Genomic DNA, 19380 nt, shown 5'->3' with positions numbered 1-19380 from the left:
TTCCTCCGAAGCTATTAACTTGTTAATTGAGTGCGGGCCAAATAAAAAGGAAGTCTGTGATCAGGTGACCCTTGTGTGGAAGAGGGTAACGACTAACGAGCAGTTTTCCATATTAACTTCTATACAAAAAAAAATCTATTCTATTCTTCATACTATGGCTTCTCTGAAAGACACACTACAATTTAGCCAATGTCACGTTAATGTAGACTACCAAGCTTTGAGTATATGTTTTCTTAATTTATCGGTAGTGATCGGTTCTAAGAACATAGATTTATTTTCTTATATATCTGAAACAAATATACCTAAAAAAACCAAATAAAATCTCTTGAATTATTAATTTTAAGCACAAGTAAGTGATATTTACAACTTCGATCAATCTTATTTGTTTTAATATATTTACACAAAATATGTATTTACAAAAAGAGTGAAACCTAGGGAGAGGAAACATTCAAAGAAGGTTGGATGGGGAACAAAATTGAACAGAGAAGAAGACATTCTGACGCATTCAAGGACAACTGAAGGGCAAAATATGACCAACGTTTCACTCATCAAGGTCACAAACATAAAGGGTCTCTAATTTTAGCTAGAAATACGTGGAGTGCATTTGAGGTTTAGACGTTGAGGTTAGCAGCTTATAATAAGATCATCTTTTTAAAATGTTTCCTACATTTAGAGAAACAAGGTTTTTGAGGGATTATAAATTGGAGTTCTCAATAACATTTACCTCTAGAAGTTTTGAGGTTGGCAGACGTTTGACCAGCTCTCATTCATCTTGGGTATCAGGGTAGTGCACAAGTCATGGGAGACAATTTCAGAACATTGAAGGGAACCTGTTGGAGCAGCTGATCTAGCACAGGCATCTATACTTTCATTAGGAGGGATTCCCGAATGTCCTGAAATCCATATTAAGACTATGTTGATACTGGAATCATCATCAGCACTCTCTCAAAGATTCTCTTATTTTGAGAATAATTGGAAACTGACTCTTGAGCGAAATGGATTGGTAGTTGATAATGACCATTACAATATTGACAATTGACAGTACAAGTAGACATTTCTCAGTTGACACTTGACACTGATGGATTGTTGTGATTTGTTGTGATTCAGAAATCATAATAATTATTGAGAATGAGAATTCATATTTCAAAAATGTTTTGATTTGAATTTTGAAATAATAGGTGCAAATAGACAATTTGACAATAAATAGATTATTACAAAGTTACAAACTTGGAAAAAATTATAATGGAGAAGGATTTAGACAAAGTAGTGGAGGAAATAATGGCGACATCTAATGTAAGCGGTTGCCTCTTTGCTGACCATCAAGGACTCTGTTTAGCTGCTAAAGGTACAGCTCATGTGGATTCTGCTGGAATTATTGTAGCAATTTCTGAACAGGCCTGCAAACTTCAACCAAACTTGAAACCACCCACCGTCAGCTTGGAAAGTGATCAGAAAATATGTCTCATACAACGACACGGCACAATCACTGGAGCAATATTTAAACTAAAAACGTAAACTTATTCAATGTTGTAGGTATATTATTATGCTATGTAAGTCTGTTATTTTTTAAATATAACTAAGCATTAAAATTTATGATTCCCTTTCTTACCAGTGTTTTTATCAGCAATGACTAACCACACCAGTGAAAAAGACTTTTCAATTTCAATTTATTGCAATTCCATAAATATAGTCCGTAAATATAACATTTGGAGTTAATACTATAATTATTATACAAGGCAGTATATTATGGATACCCAGTTTGGGTGTCACAATTTGGTCTGAACAGCAGACCGTAGTAGGGAGACCCATATTTTTATTTATTTTAGTTAGGCTCGTTTAAAAAATCATTTACTGCATAGTAGCACTTTACTAATAAAAAGTTTTTCAGTATTTTAATAAATTCATTTTCATTATTTATGCATTGAATATTGTTTGGCAGATTATTATATATTTTTATTTTAGCTTTACTTTTTGTACTTGACTAGGTAGTAGAAGTTAGAGCGCTTTCGCACTACATACGAGATGCACATATTCGAAGTAAACATAGAACTATTTCCACGGTTGACCTAAAGAAATTGGATGATGGAAGATGGATCTAGTGCATAAACTGCCATAGAAATAGTCCTATGTTTTCACGGACTCAGACATAGTGTGAAAGCACTCTTAGTGTTGTTTAAATGGTTTAGATATTATAAGAACTGAACAAGAATATTTAGTTAAATTTATTCACTAATTCTATGAAGATCAGTTAAAATTTTTTTTTAAATATTTATTACTTACCATACATATTTAAGAAGCCACCATAAAACATACTGTTCCTTCTTCAGCAAACTGTCATCACCGTCTTCACCTGATGTTTTTACTTTTACAAAAAAAATCTAAAAGCACCTTTTGGTAATAAATAAGGAAAAGTATTTCATAATTAACATGTAATGGGGTAGCAGTATGTACTTGTAATAGGAATCTTTCGAAGCTGCCAGCTTGCAAAAATGTTTTAAATTTATATTACTAGACTTGCACTGTCTACAAAACAGCATAACATTTTCCTTTTGGGGGTTGACATGGGTTGGGTTATTGTTTTTGCATATGTTCTCTGGTGAAATGCCCTGCAAAGATCCCGGAGAACCTCTCAAAAAGGGGAACTCTGATTTTGAGGAGGTTTTAGTGGGTATTACCAAACTTGGCCAACTTCTGTCTATGTAGAAGATGGTCTAATTGGTTGAGTCCCACACTCCCTGTGCCACATAGTGCACAGGGGTAGAATGTAAATATATTTCCTCCTTGTTAAAAAAAAAATATCTTTCCATATGAATAGTATGGCAGGGGCATGCATCTAGCTTATGAGTCCTGCTTGAGTTAAGTTGTGCCTGTAATTGAGATCTGTTTTTGTTTAAATGAGAACGGCATCTGGTGTACCACCCTATTAAAAGAATGTTTTGGGTTTATATTTTTCCAACTTTAGTATTTCGCAACTGGCTCTTTTTTCAGTTTATCAAATATTTTTTTAAAGTAGGGGGAAGAAAATAATTAAATAAAACTCAATTTACAAACAGAAACGGAACACCATTATTTAAATTATTTTACAACCTTTTTCGTGGATGCCCATCAATTGTTTTAAATCTTGCAAGCCAAAAAAAGAACAACTGTCATGTCAAAGTGAAAATCAGGGTATTTGAATTTCACATTTGCAAAAACGTGAAACTCTATTTACTAGCTGTTTTATGTCATGTACTGTGTTTTTTGAAACATTGGCTTATTTATTACTTACTACATCTTTTCCCAACGGCGTTGAGTTGAGTTTGTGCTCCTTCATTCAAAAAACTGTACAGTTTACGAAAGGATGCTGTGTTGTGTTAATACGTCTTATTTTGTGTTGTGATTATGGAGTCGAATCTGAACTATTGCAGCAAAAATGCGGATCGTGCGTGTGGCAGAGAGCAAGTGGCAGCAAAAAATTCAATTGTTGCAGATGGTACTCTTGGGGACCCTGATCTTCCGTCAGAGCAAAAACCAGCCATTATAATCGCAGACGCAACATACTTATACAAACAGAAGAGTTCCAATTATTTGCTTCAAACTATGGCCGACTTGATTCTTTTTTGCTTGTGGCACCTATCAAATAAAGCAGGCGCGTTCATATGTCGGTGAACATTTCAGGTTTCACGGTATTTACACATTAGAAGTGAGCCGTGACCAAATACCTGGATTGCAGGGAATAAATCCAATGCTGATTCGGGCAAATATAAAGTCTCGCCACTCTTCAGGATAAAGATACTTTTGTTGTAACTGAAGTTAGGTAATCGTGGCAGAGAAGCAATAATAAGTTATTATTGCAACTGCATTGTAGGGCTGAGAACTGTGGGGTGTTGCTCCCATGTGATGAGTATCATCTGGTACCTGGGCTATGCTCACCATGAGGGAGTGACGCGACCAGCTAACTTCTTGGATGACGTTATTTTAAGAGTGTAGTTGATTGAAAAGGCGCCACTATCCATACGTTTCTATACTACATGTAGATAAGATATGTCTCAATAAAGACCATTTAATGAAAAGTTGTTTTTGTTATTCAAAATATGCAAGTAGTATATTATGTAGTAGTAGGAGACTGCCTGGTGGGAGTTCTAAAGTATCCTAGAACATGAGAAAATTGTGGTTTTACATGAAGAAAAAGGCTGTTGCTAGTTGAGCAGTAGGTAGCATTTAACAGAGGGTTTTTTTTTGTATGGAATAGGAGGACAAACGAGCGTACGGGTCACCTGGTGTTAAGTGATCACCGCCGCCCACATTCTCTTGCAACACCAGAGGAATCACAAGAGCGTTGCCGGCCCACCCATGTCGTATCGTCCCGAAAACACCGCACAAGGAAGCTTCTCAATTCGACGCGTATATATATATTTTGGTTCAATTATGTTTCTTGCTTTTTTATCTGATCTGTGTGTATATTAGGATGATGTTGTTTCAATTATTTGTGTAGGTATTGATCTCTAAAAGTCAAGCAAACGGGGTCGTAACATAACCGCAAAACTTCTTAAAAAACAAACTTATGACTCCCAACTTTATAAAAAAAAGAAAATTAATACCACATATTCTTATACAATGATCTATTAAATGTAAATATTTCATGTTTCAACACGACTTTTTATGGTGTACGAGACTTCCACTGAAACCTGCCATTCGCCTTTCTAATCTGTTATTAACCATATTATACCTATATCTACAGTGTGCACAAAATTTGGAAATTCTGAAGCTCTAAATAAAAAAGTGGCAATCAGTTGCTCAATAAAGGTAAACTTCAGTGGTAGTGAATGATAAAATATCTGATTTTATCAGTGTCATCTTTTGAAGCAAATTAATAAATTATTTTTAATACAGTTGCTCAAAAAGTGGCGTATTGCAGGGACATATAGTGTTCGGGATGTGGGCTATAACATACTCGTCCTTTTTCTTTATCTTTTCACAACAGTCAAAATAATGTCAATTAAAAAGAAAAAACCAACCATGAAGTTTTTATGATTTATGCAAATATTTCCAAATAGAAGCTACTAATTTGTTTCAATATCAGATTTAATGATTTGATTCAATGAGTTGGGTAAGGTTTTATTTCATTTCATCTCATTAAATTTCATTTCATATCAATAAAAAAAAACTACTGAAGACTTGGCTGAATGGGCATATTTCCCATATTGCAACTTGTTCCGAATGTCAACCCTCACCTTCAGCTGCGCCTTGGCTTGGGTAGACATTTGTCGGAACTCTTTGCAATGACAGGCTTTCCGCACTATTTTGAAATTGAATAATCAAACTAAAGTACAAAATTGCAATAATCACACATTTATTACCAATATGTCATCTTAACAATAACATAACTATGACAAGAACAATGCTTTTAAATACATCCTACAACTATTTAGAACATCATGCAAACAACACTAAATACATACATACAATAGCTTCTCTACTTCAAATAAAACTTGGATTTGAATCTATAGATATGTTAAATAATTCTTATATCATTCAATGTTTCATCCAAAAATTTGGTGAACAAACAAACAATCTCTATTTTATGTAGCACAACAGGGAGGAATAACCTATCATTTTGTACAAGTGATTTAAAACTTTTTTATGCTCAAACCCAACATAGTATTGTGAAAGAAGATGAAAATAAACAATATTTTTAATGTATGGAGTTAATACTTTTTATTATATTACTTTATATTTGGTTACTTGTAAATATTTTAAGGTTAGCCATCTCAAAATTTAAAATAAGAACTTATTTTACATAGGTAAAAGCAAGTGGAATTCCATAAATAACCCATGAGAGCCTCAGTTCGATATTTTACCCATGATCTGCAATTATTGTACTTTATGGGGGACATCAACTGCTTTTTTATTATTATAATAGTCAATAAAAACATTCAGTGCTGAAGTAAAGTAACAATGATAATATTAAATTGCCATCCACACTATTTAATCCATAAAATATATATTTCTATTATTCACTGAGATCTGCACTTAAAGATATAAAACATACAAAATGTAAATATTTTCCATAAAAATCAATATGAATTTACAAAAAATTCAAGATGTCTATGATCACAATTTTTTATATCAGAAGGGACACACAGGCGATGACACTCTTGAGCTGCTGCGAGTTTGTTCTTTAGTTTCTTTTGATAATCAAATGAATGTGACATTATTAATTATACAAAACATATCAGTATATTTGTATTGATAAACAATTGTAATCATACAACAACGAGACTTAATTTATATTCAGTATATACAACATATAAATTTATAATAGTTTCATTCAGATAGAGCCATGGTATATTTACTACATACAAAATGATTATCATCTTTACCTTTCATAATATTAAATCATATGGTCACCAAACATACTGTCAAAAAATGAAATACAAGGAATTTTGTTTGCATTTTATATCTTTAATAAGACCCTGAAGATATGAAGTCCCTAAAGCTATCTAAAACTAGGTGATATTATTATATACTAATTAAATTATGTACAATTCAGTAATAGAATGAAAAATAATTTATATAAAATAGATATTAAACGAAGGAAGCACAATAAATGATAATTTCAAACACGGAACAGAAAACACTCAGGCTAATAATTAATACTTATCAGCTTTGTGAGCAAATTACCTAACTCTATATAGAATTATATTTAACCTACAGACTAGGGTCTTCAATTTTTCACACAATAACTTTTAACAAATACATTTTGAATATTAACAGTACAATTTAGTTCAAACTTAAAATAAAGTACAAATCAACATCATGTGCAAACATAAAATGAAACACCTACTTCAAAGGATGTACATGATATCAATTTAGTGAGAAGTCTTGTGAGTTTTGAATTAAATTACAAATATCAAAAATAAGACCCAACTCAGTACAATTTGGAATGCATACAATGTCATTATATAATAATCACAATTAATCATTTATTTAAATCGGCTTTATTCACAATGAATTCGTGTTGGTACAAATGAAGAATGTGTAAAGCAGATTTAAAAAAATAAACTTAATAATGTCACACAATAATTCGTTCATAACATAATGATAATACTAACAAGAAAATTAATTCGTTCTCAAATAATATTGCATTTTTTTGATTTAATAACAAACACAACAAAACAAGTGTTTCGCATAATATGTTCATATACGGCCATTTTCAATAACATATCTCTTGTTATGGATACATTGCTGTCACTGTTTAGTGACAAGATCTTATCTATCCATAGTTATGTCCAATATAGTTATAGTCCAATGCTGTATGTCGATAGGTTATTGAAATGTAAGTAAGCGTAAAAGGATAGATTTGTCTACCTCTAGTAAGTTAAACTAAGGATAGATAGGTTATTGAAAATGGCCATTGGTTTATTGTGTCCTGCTACTTTGACACTGATAAATTGACAAGTGTATTTATTTCACACAAACACATATGATTTCATATTTTGTATATAAACACTATTTGAAGCTGCCAGTTAACAATTTTTGGCAAATTTTATACACAGATATATATAGAATGTCTTCTAGAACTGTCAAAGCAGGCCCATTATATAATCATTTATTTAACAAAGACAGTTATCAGACAATTAGCTAACTAATGATTAACAATATTGTAAACATACTTTTATTTACTAAAAAAAATCAATAAGTTCTAAGTGTCTATAACTGGACTACAAATTCCATTTATAACTGTGTGATATCTACTAAATATATTATCACAAAATAAATATCACCTAAATTTATTTGGAAACATTAAACTACAATCAACAATAATTCATCTATCTAATCTAAATAGCCACAATATATGACCAGTACATTTCAAACGCAATGATATTCTATAAACCATAGATAAATGAAATCTTTAAACTAACCATGCAGATAACAAATTATTGGACATTGAACTTAGGACACATTTGACGTTGCCAATTATAATACTCCTACATGAGTGTCCAGTTCTGATTGAGAAATACGGTGTAATTTAATAACACTCTCAATGTTGCACCCTGTCCAAGCCTAAAGTCATCGTCCAAAATGTGCTCCGCTGCCCGTGTATACTCGACAATATATAATAAAATTACATAGAATGGAAAGATCAGAGAGATCATGTTACATTATTATCTTTTTTGTATGAGCATTGATCGGTTAAACACCAATTTATTCCTTCTACAACATCAGTAATATACGGTTCTATGTAATATTTAATAACATACCACATTAATCTAAAATTTGATAAATTACTAGGCAATAAACGCTTGAAATATTTCATTGGCTGTTATTTAAAACGAAACACTATATTTTGATTATTTTAAAGAGTCGTCATGTAGTTGATGAGAATATACAACACTATTAGGTAATTAAATATTTAAAAATATTCAGCATTAAAAAGTACAACAATATCAACATTATTGTGGAAACTTTGACAATATCTTAAATATAAATAACAGCAGTTCTAGAAAAATCTTTCAATATATATATTTACCTATCAAGCAATATTTAAATAAGACAATTCCAAATTAAAGTCAGAACCTAGATGTGTGTCTAATTAAAAAAAAAATATAATTTCACACACGGTTAAAACTTTTCTATTACAAATGGAGAAATGACATAATTAACCATTTAAAAAAGTTTTACTAAGTTTTATAATAACGGTTACAAAGCATTTCAAGGAGTGTGTCAGCTATTTCTTGGATATAAAAGAGGTTAAGTATAAAACAAGATCTTAGAAAAGCAACTATTCAATGATATATTAAAATCAATTCTTAACAGGAGGTCCGGTAAAACTGAAGGGTTGTTCGTTTGTGACGAGGTTGGCTCGCGGCGCCGTCGTCGGCGGGACCCCGCCCGCTTCTAACGTCGCGGCCGACGTTCTCATGTCCTCCATTGAAGCTCTATAATTATATAACATAAAACATGATTACAGATATAATCATTAGAATCTCATATAGCTAGTATAAATTTGTCACCATATCTTATGCATTTTACTTAAAAATGATTCTTATGTGGTAGGTATATCGAAATCTTTGAGCTATAGCGCCTTTTCGTCGCTATTCGACCGGATGCCAGTAAAGTTGATGGGAATTTTATTGCTTGATGATTATTGGGGTGTAAAAATATTTTTTTCAGAACTTGACTGTATAACAAGGACAGGCAGTAGAAGCATCATGACTTTTATAAAAAGAGCGGTGTAAATACAAAAGCGCAACAATTTTCGTATCTAATATAACAAATGTAAATTCTATAAATCTTAAAGCGACAAACCCGCCATTTCAAAATTCAATGTTTCTCGATGTATTTTAACAGACATTCAGAGATTCAAAGTATTTATAACGAAACGTTTTTATTCCCTATTTTAGCAAACTTTCAAAGTTAATAAAGCCCTCATCCCTCTGGGTACTTACTTCGTGCAGATATCCGCTATTAAATAAATTTTGCTCGATGAACTAAGCTAGATTTATTTAAATTAGCAGAATTGTTGAATAAAGCAAGTCCGTAAAGTCAAGTTTGATACGCAAGAAGTGCACTGCAGAGGATTAGCCTGAACCTGCTGTTCACTTTCGGCCATCATCATCACATATGTATGGTAAGTAATTAATATTTAAAAAAATATTTTAACTAATCTTCCTAGAATTAGTGAATAAATTTAACTAAAATAATATGCTTGTTCAGTTCTTATGATATCTAAACCATTAACAGATCACTAAGAGTGCTTTCGCATACGTCCGATCCGTCTCCGTGAAAACACGGCCCGAATAAGTTGAGAATAGGGTAATGGGAGTCACCCTCACATCCACGCAACAATACTTGCGAACGACGCGTAAACGGCATCCCCACCCCCGCTCTGCCTTCCTAGTGCCGCCGGGAACAAGTAACGCCAGTCGGCGCGCACACCAGAGGGGTGCAACTTCCCTACATTGGCACATGAAAAAAATTTGCATTGAAAGTGCTGCCACCTATTCTATTAGGTACGCTGCAACTTCACCACGATGGCGATAATTTAACATTCATGTTAGATGGATAGATGGAGCTAGTGATAGCAAAAAACTCACTTAACTTACTTATTAAAAACTTGACTATCGTGTTGTAATCATTGAATGGCTCTCCTCATTTAAAGGTGACTGCTGAACTTAATAAACGAATAATAATTTTCACCCATACAATACAAACATCAATATGCATTCAATACGGTCTACAACAATAGTAAAAAGTAAAAACTATAAACATAATTAGCGCCATCTAGCGACGGTACGCTAAGAGCGTAAAAATAACGTAGCGCCATCTCTTGGCCTGGGTACACTGATTTTACAGAATAAAAACATGAGTTGCACGTCAAACGTGTATACGAATAGTACTTTTAAACGGCCTTAGTAAGACGTTCAAAATTATGATGTGCAGTTCAGATTACGTCAGTGTTCTAAAGATTTTTTTTATTTTATTATTTTTCTCATTAGTGCAATTGTGGGAAATGAGAGTCACGCGACTCCCAGTACCCGCATTTTGAATAACGTCATTTTTATTTCTTTTTGGATGCCGAAACTACGAGTCAGAACAACTTGAAAAGGCTTCCTGGTTTTCTGATAGACTGGAAAAAGCTATAAAGCTTGTTGATGGTGGTTCTTCTATAAGAAATGCTGCTAAGTTAATGGGGATCCCATTTTCAAGCCTTCAAAAGAGGATAAAACAAGGTTCTACCTTAGCACCCGTCAAGAACGATTCACTGTCTTTAGTGCTGAAACAGAAGCCGAGCTAGTAAACTTGGTGAAGAAAATGGCAAATATTTTCTATGGTTGCAGTGCTAGTCAAATAAGAAAAGAAAAATTGAATTTAAAGCACAATTTTAATCAGTTTTCAAAAATAGCTGGACGGGATTGGTTGCATGCATGTATGACTAGGCATAACATTTGTATTAGGAAACCGGAGGCGACAGAATAACAGCTTTTAATAAAATCAAAATATGGATGGAAAAGCATAAATTTGTTCCAAAGAATATTTATAATTGCGACGAAACAGGCATTTCAACCGTTCAAACTCCTGGAAAAATTCTGGCTACCAAAAGACAGAAGAGAGTGGGATCGATAACCAGTTGGAAGAGAGGAAAAAACATCACTTTGTTGTGTGCTATGAGTGCTGCAGGCGGTTACATTCCACCGATGTTTCCCTAGGAAAAGGTTGACTCCTCTTCTCGAGAAGGATGGTCCAGCAGGAGCACTTTACAAATGCTCTGACAACGGTTGGATCGATGAGACTCTGTTTTTTGAATGGTTGGTGCACTTTAAACAGCATGCTAAGCTGTCCTTTTAATACTAGACAACCATGCAAGTCACATTTCTCTTTCCGTCTACGAATATTGTAAGGCCAATCACATTCATATGTTGTCTCTGCCACCACACACGTCACAGAATGCAACCCTTGGATATTTCTTTTTTTGGTCCGCTCAAAATGGCCTATAAAAAAGAATGTGACTTATTTTTAAAGAGCCATCTTGCAGAAAAGATAACCCCATATGACGTAGCAGCCTTGGTGAGAAAAGCATTTAATAAAATTGCGTGTATTGGTAAAGGAGAATCGGGGTTTAGAGCTACTGGAATAGTTCCATTTAATCCGGAAGTATTCACAGAAGATGATTTAATCGCTGCAGAAATTCTACAATCTGAGACAATTGCAATCCAAGACTGCAATGAATCTCTTGCAGCTGCTAGCACGATTCCCATAATCAAACGAAAAAATCAATACAGAACAAGGGTACTGAAATAATAGAGAGCCAGGTACTGCAGGAAAGTAAAGAGTCTTCTGTATCAGATGTTGTCACTGCCGACTTATGCCAGGACAATGAAGATGACAACGCAGAAGATGCTGGAAACAGATGCCTGGTGTGGAACGAATTTGGAAGAAACAGAGATATGGTTCAGATGCACCTCATGTGGGCTATGGGCACACGCGGAATGCACTGGGTGGGACTCAGCTGAAGGTTATGTCTGCGATATCTGCTAGACTTTGTTTGACTCCGATTACCCCCAGGGTGACTACCATTATCCACATGTCGGTGTAATGGGAGTCAAATCTGTTTTTTTAATCTTTAATAATATCCAAAGTTGATTGCCAAAGTGTCTGAAAATCATTTCTAATAATAGTTAAATAAGTAAATACTGTTTAAAGGCGGTTCAAATAAATAGTTAATAATTGGAATAAGTGACCTCCATTACCCTCTTTTACCCTAGTCGTAGAACCATCTCTATGGTAGTTTTCTCACTAGTCCGGCTTGCGTCATCCGATTTCATTACGTCAACCGTAGAAAAAGTTCTACAACTTTCTCATACCGTATTTTCACGGGTATGGATCGGACGTAGTGCGAAAGCGCTCTTAGACTCAGATAAATCTACTACAAGCAAGCTGTCATATTTTACAATGCAAACAGAAAATGTCAAATAGCTGTGCAATGAGCAAAAGATAATTATGAACAGAAAAAACGGACCACAATATAAGTAAAACACTGTGTACTGTTTTATTCTACTTAAAATTTACCTAAGTTTTTCACACGGCTGACTGCTAAATATGAGAGATAGAAACGGAACATGCAGAGGAAGTAGGGGCAGGCACAAACCAAAAGCTTTTCAACATGCACAAGCGCTTCATATTGCCTTAGTTAGGACGCCACACGTCGGGGTCTTCCATCAGGGTGACGGTATGATCCTGCGATACCGCCATCGGAGCGCCAGGGGGCGTGGTCCCACCCGTCGCCATTGCGGCCATGTCATCACGCGAAGCCCTAAGTCCCAGCGCAAGCACACACGCACACATATCGTTAACCACACACCAATAATATAATGTTAGAGACACATAAATATAACATTGAGAAATGTTCCTCTTTTTATTTTATATTACCACATATAATATAATTGTTTTTTTTTTCTGTAAATTTGGTGGGGCTTACAACTAGTGAATTTTTAATAAAATTATTTTGTTTGTAAATGAGAACAACACCCATGATCGAAAACGCCAATTAAGCATTACAATTACGTAATCATTTGCTACAAGTAGCACCCTCATAGAAACATTTCTTGAATGTTCTACTATTCCATCTACAAAGGCAGGTGCGGACCGAGAAACCTTAACATATTTGTAGTTGACGCAGAAGGGAGTGAGCAGAAAAATATTTAATCCCATTTAAGAACTTGCTTTTTACTAAAGTAGAGATATACTTGCATGCAGTCCTCAAATGGTTCAAGAGTCAACTCTGCCCTATAATTATTTCTAGATCCACGCCTGTTTATTTATCTGTCAGTCGCGGAACAGGTTCGAAACAGATAAGGGTTTATTTTATTAATGGTTACACACAGTAAAAGACATCAACAAACAGGTAAATTAACAAAAACATTCAAAACGATTCATAGATTAAGCTACAGTGTAAGTGAAGTTGATAACCTTGACATTTAGGTGTCATAGAACAAATATCACACTATTTCCATTTAGAATAGGATACCCCCGGTAGCCAATTTCACCGAACATTTTGTTTTCATGAAAAACATCATTTTTATAAATATTTGTGCCTGATCATGTTATCTAAATCCCTATTTCTGTACCCAAAATGCAACCATTAGGAACTATTTTAACAAGATAGTTTGCCTGTCTATAACGGGCTGTATATTGTATACCACAATAGTTATGACAGCTGAAATTTGGAAAGAGCACCTCACCATTGCCACTAATGGCCATTCCCAATATTCAGTCTACTTGAGATAAAAATCGTAACTATCATTGACTTTTCTGTCCCAATAAACTTATCAATGGTAACTCACCTTATCCGTACACATTGTCTGTCAATGGGACGACGTATAGATCACCAGCGATAGAAATAGAAAGTGTATGGAAATTTCAATTCACGCGTCCCAAAGGCGATAAGAATGACTTATCGGGTTTATTGGGACAGATTCAGATTATTGACAGCTAATTACTGACAGTAGAATGTAGTAATTTATCTTTATCTGTAGATAGTATATTGGGAACAGCCGTAAAACAACAAGATATAAAAATCAAGATTGGAATTTCAAATCGCCATGCAAATTAAAGAATTTCTCATTTGTGCCAATGGTGTGGAACACTTGACACCATCCAACCCCACTTAATCTTGATTTTATTTTGGTTGTGCTTCAACACATAAATTGAAGAAAATGAAATGAGCTTAAGTCTAGTAATAGGTTATAATTAACCAGTAATCATATCAATTATTATGAAACCCTGTTGCTTATTTCGTATTCAAACATTTGCCAGGAAAAGCATTCCAACAGAAACAATGACTAATGAGCCCTTAAGGATTGTCTTTAATATACACTTGTTACATTTATGATCTGCTAAGATTAAGCAGAGTGACAATTAGATAAGATTCACAATACAAACATAAACAATTGCTTGAATATTTCACCAGATTTTACAAAAAATACCATCAGTTCCTTGTAACAAAAGCAGCAGAAGAATTGGCAACAATGTAGAAGACTATGCTAGAATTTGATGATATAAGCACATTATATTTCTGCATGATAAGATGACATTGTTTTTAAATATTAAATGATATGAAAACACACTCACTTTTTACCAAGTGCCATCATGCCGTACACAATTCCAGTGGCGAATATCAGTCCACTCCCAAACCATGTGCTCAGACTCAAGAAGCAAAGGAAAAATGGTGGCAGCGCTAGTCTGAAACAATTTTATTACCCTATTAATGACTAGAGACCGGATTATATGCTACAAAAAATGCCCAATATATGCAAGTAAAATAGCTAAAATATGCATGAAAATCCATAAAAAGGGCCAATATATTCATACAATTAAACAGGAAAAAATGAAAAGACATATTTTTTAATATTTTTATATTTTATTTTATAAAGGCTTGTACTGACAATCGTATTTGTGAAAAAAACTATTACAAGATATACCTACTAGGTAACAATGAAATTTAAGATTTACCTTTAATTGCTTAGTAAATTTTTGTACGCAGAAAAGGAGCGTTCTACGTCTACTGAGGTTACTGGGCAGAATTTAAATTTGGGTGCCATGTTTGGGCTTACTATGAAAATCATTGAACGATGAGTGAGATCGAGCGTAAACTTGGATATTTTTTTTTTCTAAAATATGCAACTACCGCTGAAAAGGAACTAAATATGCAAAAGCATATGCAAAGACATTTGCATATAATCCGGTCTCTATTCATGACTTTATTACCCCTATGCTGTAATAATTTTGATTTGTCCACTATCATAGTCCGAAACAATGTTATCCTTTCAGTGAAGTTGTTTCCATACAAGACTTACAATGTAAGTGCAGTAGTGGCTGATGACTACATATGGCAAACTATTAGAATCTGAATTCAATATTCAATGTGGCTAATGACCAAGAATTAGCTCAGTTATTTCACCAGCTATGGTGCTCTTGGTACTGAAACACGACTGCTTAAGTTCTCAGAGAGGAGCCTGATATATTTTTTTTATGAAAATAAGGCACTAGACAAGCAGGACATTCAGCTGATGGTTATTGATACGCTCTGCCCATTACAATGCAGCACCACTCAAGATTATTTAAAATATATGACATAATATGTCAAGTCTCATTTGCCCAGTAATTTCACTAGATACTTATTCACGGCAGAAATAGGCGCCATTGTGGTGCCCATAATCTAGCCGACATCCGGTGCAAAGGAGCCTCCCACTGATAGATATATCACTTGAATAATAAATTAATTAGAATTAAAGGAAACACTTACCCCATATAAACAGCAGCCTTGTTCCAATAAGGCCTGCTCTCCATTTTATCGGAGAGTGTCTGGACATAGTCTATAAAGAAGCAGCAGCATGGTGCTTCACAGACAATCACTATGAATCCGGCCAGCATCTGCCATATGCCAGCAATTAGACAGCTCACATTCAGTGTTATTATACCGAGACAGTTTAGTAATCCCAGCAGGATTGCAACTGTAGGACAAATAAAAATAAATGTATATAAATTATTTAAATCATGAACTAAAGTGAACTAAAAATATTTTGTCAACTAAAAATTTTCAAAAAGAGTCATAATTTGGCATTCCATGTTTTTATCTAAAAATCTAAATCTGATATTTTATAGTAAGCTTGCAACAGAGCATTCGATGCTCTTTTGAATTTTCAGTTCAAATTGTGATGCAAAAGTGATACAATGCCATTAATATAATAATAATAATTTAACACAACATATCACTATCACAACATTTAACTCAATTGTGAGCAAAGCAAGTTTCATACCTCCAATTATTAACATGTTGGTGGACAGTAACGGTCACAGGCCTCTGTGTAGCTAAAAGTGATATGGCAGTACACCTGTCAATGTCTGAGTTTTTACTTGCATAAAATAAGTACGTCAAACGACGACTGATTTTCCATACTATCACAAAGAAGGCCATGTTATACTATCACCACAGGTATAATTAAGACTGTCAAAACGCAATTTCCAAAAAATCGCCAAATAATACCTCCACACTCACATTCACGTTTTTTGTGGTCCCCTCCCCTTAGGGAGTAATTATTATCTAAAAAGTAACTACTGTTTGTTTTCAATGAAATTTTATTGTTTTATGCATACTAAATACTAATTAAAGTCTAGTTGCAAATCTAAACAACGTATTTACTTTGATAATGTTTGTTGTGAACCCGATTTTGTCGTACTAAATTATTTGCAAATATCTCGAGACTTGTATGAAAAAGATCAAAACCACTTCAAGACCTATTTGAATCGAGTGAAGACCCATTTACTGATGATGGAGAGTACGTATCTGATTATCGGTACCAAACATCCCGTGCCAGATCCGGAGTTCAGACAATGAAACTTTTGCCTCATATACATGATGTATATGACAGACTAGAGCTGCTATATCATCTGGCGTGTCAACATGCTCTCTTCGTCTAGTTATGCAGATGTTGATGCTGACAAAACTTCATATTCTGACTAGACTCAACTCAATGAACATCATGAAATTATATGACACTATGGATAAAAGCATGAACGTCTAAGGCCGTTGTGTCATATCATTTTTTTTTTTAAATTTCTTATGACACTACGCCCATAGGCAATGTATGAAAATAAGTAGTGTCTCAATAGCCGCAACCACTGACATAGTACTGTCCACCAACATGTTAAACTGTGCATTTATTTTAGGAAAGTAATAGATATTTATAGAAGTTTATCAGACCTGTTATATTAAATACATATTATATCAAAATGACATATATAAAGAAATCAAGTTTAAGAATACTCAGATATTTTGTACTGTTTCTTCTCTCTTAGAGCACCATTTATTTCAAGTGCTGGTAGTCATATAAAAAATAGTAAAATAATCACTTTTGAGAACAAAAGTTCTTAAAAAATAAGTTATAATTTTGAGTAACAAGAAACTGTTGAAAACCAATAAGTGTCAGGTATATAAAATTTCATGAACCACCATTTCCTGCAGCAGAAATATCATGTTTGTACATAATATTTTCCACATTAGTAGGTGTACTATAGGACTTAAAAAGATTTGCTAAACTGGTTTCAATTGACAAATATTAGATTTCTGTAAATTATAAATCAATACTTATACATATAGTAAGAAAGGCCCAGAAACTTGTTGCCACTTAATTAAATCACAAAATATTAAGATTCAATATTTTATAAGAATTTAGTTACATAATGCCTGCAAAGTACTAATAACTCTCAGAAATCACAAATGATGGTAGTTTTATGCCATACATAATGTCTTTGTCAAAGTGGGCTATAACACCCCCTTGTTTAGAGACCTAGAAAAGGGGTGTGTAAAAGGGCCCAGAAAAAAATAGGGAGCATAGGCGTGGTTTAGGGGAGTGATAGTTGATTTCTAATGTCATTTAGATACTTTGTTTAAAATTTCGAAAAAGGTGTTTGTGCACTCATCTGTGATTTTATAGATCTATAAAAAAATACAAATTGAATGTACATTTTTGTATGACAGCCTCTTTGAAGAATCACAGATACAAATTTAAAATGTATGTGTGCACAAACACTAATAAGTTTATGTTTCTGCCCTGCATGATATAAAACTAGGAATACTTGTACTAGGAGTGCATAAAAATTTGGTGGAGCTGAAAAATAAATTATTTTCAAAGAGGTGGTAAAAGAAATAAGTTTGATAATCTCTGCCACACATGATTAATGACAGATAAATATCAAACTTAAAGGTACTAAAACTTAACACACATCTGCAAAGAAATATGAAAATACACTTAATTTACTATTAATAAAAAATTACAAAAAATATCTTATTAAGAATGCAAAACTAGTTTAAATGTTTGAATGGTTGGTAGAATAATTGATAATTAATTAGTTGATTTGAACTCCAAATTGTTTACAAACCTTGATGGTTGACAAAAATGACTAATTTGGATATTTTAGGAGTGAAGGTAATAAGTAGATTTAGTATTGTTTACAAGTGTCATTCATAATTACTGAAAACCTGCAAGAGGGTATTTGCACAGATAAGATAATGAAACCCACCAAAAAACTTTACACAGTATATGGATTTTAGTATGTATCATTGAAAACTTAATTAGATTGAATGTACGCAATCAATTTCTGCTTGAATACATGCACGAATGGTCGTTTATTACTTAACAAATGCGTACCAAAACTGCCAACTGTTCCTAAACCTCGACCAGCGTATCTTAGCGTCCAAGGCACATCATCTTTTTGAGCTGTATCTGCGCCGGGACGAGCCCATAGCATCGTCACTTTGTTGACAAATGACTGAAATTCAACAGAATTTTGATTTTGCAGGAAAATTATATACAATTGAGGAAATATTTAATTTTAAATCACTTCTAAACTTACCATCTTCGAGAAAATCAATGTTCTTGCACAGGCAACTAAGTTGTGCACAAAGACTAAGGAGTGTTCAGTGTTGTACACTTCACTAATCACTAGAAACTTGACAGCTTACAAAGAGAAACAATAATTTTTTTTGGTTCTGTTCGTCCATCTGGACAGGCAAAGGGGAGAGAAACAATAAATGAAAATGATATTATGTGTTATACCACCTGCAGATTTTAAGTGAAAACTAATTTCGACGATGTTCTCATTGATGTTGATAGAAGTTCACACCACTCGAAATATTATACCCGCAAAAACATTTGTTTTAGTATTGGGAGGCTCTGCCAAAAATACGAAAACAAGATATGGATAAGTTTGGTGTTTTAGCTACACAATACATCATATCTTTCACTATCTATGTTAAATTATACACACTTGATGGCAAATTATACAAATATTATGAAATTTTCAGTTAAATATGAATTGTACATAATTGGTCCTGGG

The 19380-nt window shown here is 33.6% G+C and overlaps 1 protein-coding gene across 2 annotated transcripts; it reads right to left on the bottom strand.

Moving 5' to 3' along the window:
* Positions 1-5310: 5310 nt before the first annotated feature.
* LOC126980082 (calcium channel flower) lies at positions 5311-18974 on the bottom strand. Of its 2 annotated transcripts, XM_050829698.1 has the most exons (6): positions 18898-18974; positions 18693-18813; positions 15788-15995; positions 14614-14724; positions 12669-12796; positions 8783-8921 (listed from the first exon to the last, which is right to left on the bottom strand). In XM_050829698.1, exons 1-5 carry the CDS (start codon positions 18898-18900, stop codon positions 12670-12672), a joined length of 570 nt encoding a protein of 189 aa, XP_050685655.1. In that variant the 5' UTR covers positions 18901-18974; the 3' UTR covers positions 8783-8921; position 12669. The 2 variants fall into 2 exon arrangements, with proteins under 2 accessions (XP_050685654.1, XP_050685655.1); XM_050829697.1 differs by lacking the exon at positions 12669-12796 and having other exon boundaries at positions 5311-8921.
* Positions 18975-19380: the final 406 nt, after the last annotated feature.

This window comes from Leptidea sinapis, chromosome 4 (genome assembly GCF_905404315.1).
Source record: "Leptidea sinapis chromosome 4, ilLepSina1.1, whole genome shotgun sequence".
NCBI classification, from domain to species: Eukaryota; Metazoa; Arthropoda; class Insecta; order Lepidoptera; family Pieridae; genus Leptidea; species Leptidea sinapis.
Note: the sequence above shows the minus strand (reverse complement) of the source record. Positions and strands in the feature narration are given on the sequence as shown.

What these genes read in the sequence shown, in the direction of transcription:
- LOC126980082 (XM_050829697.1), bottom strand. An exon ending in AAGGCTGCTGTTTATATGGG is followed by an intron (nt 14,725 to 15,787) that starts GTAAGTGTTTCC and finishes AAATTGTTTCAG; the next exon opens with ACTAGCGCTGCCACCATTTT. An exon ending in ATGATGGCACTTGGTAAAAA is followed by an intron (nt 8,922 to 14,613) that starts GTGAGTGTGTTT and finishes ATATAATTATAG; the next exon opens with AGCTTCAATGGAGGACATGA.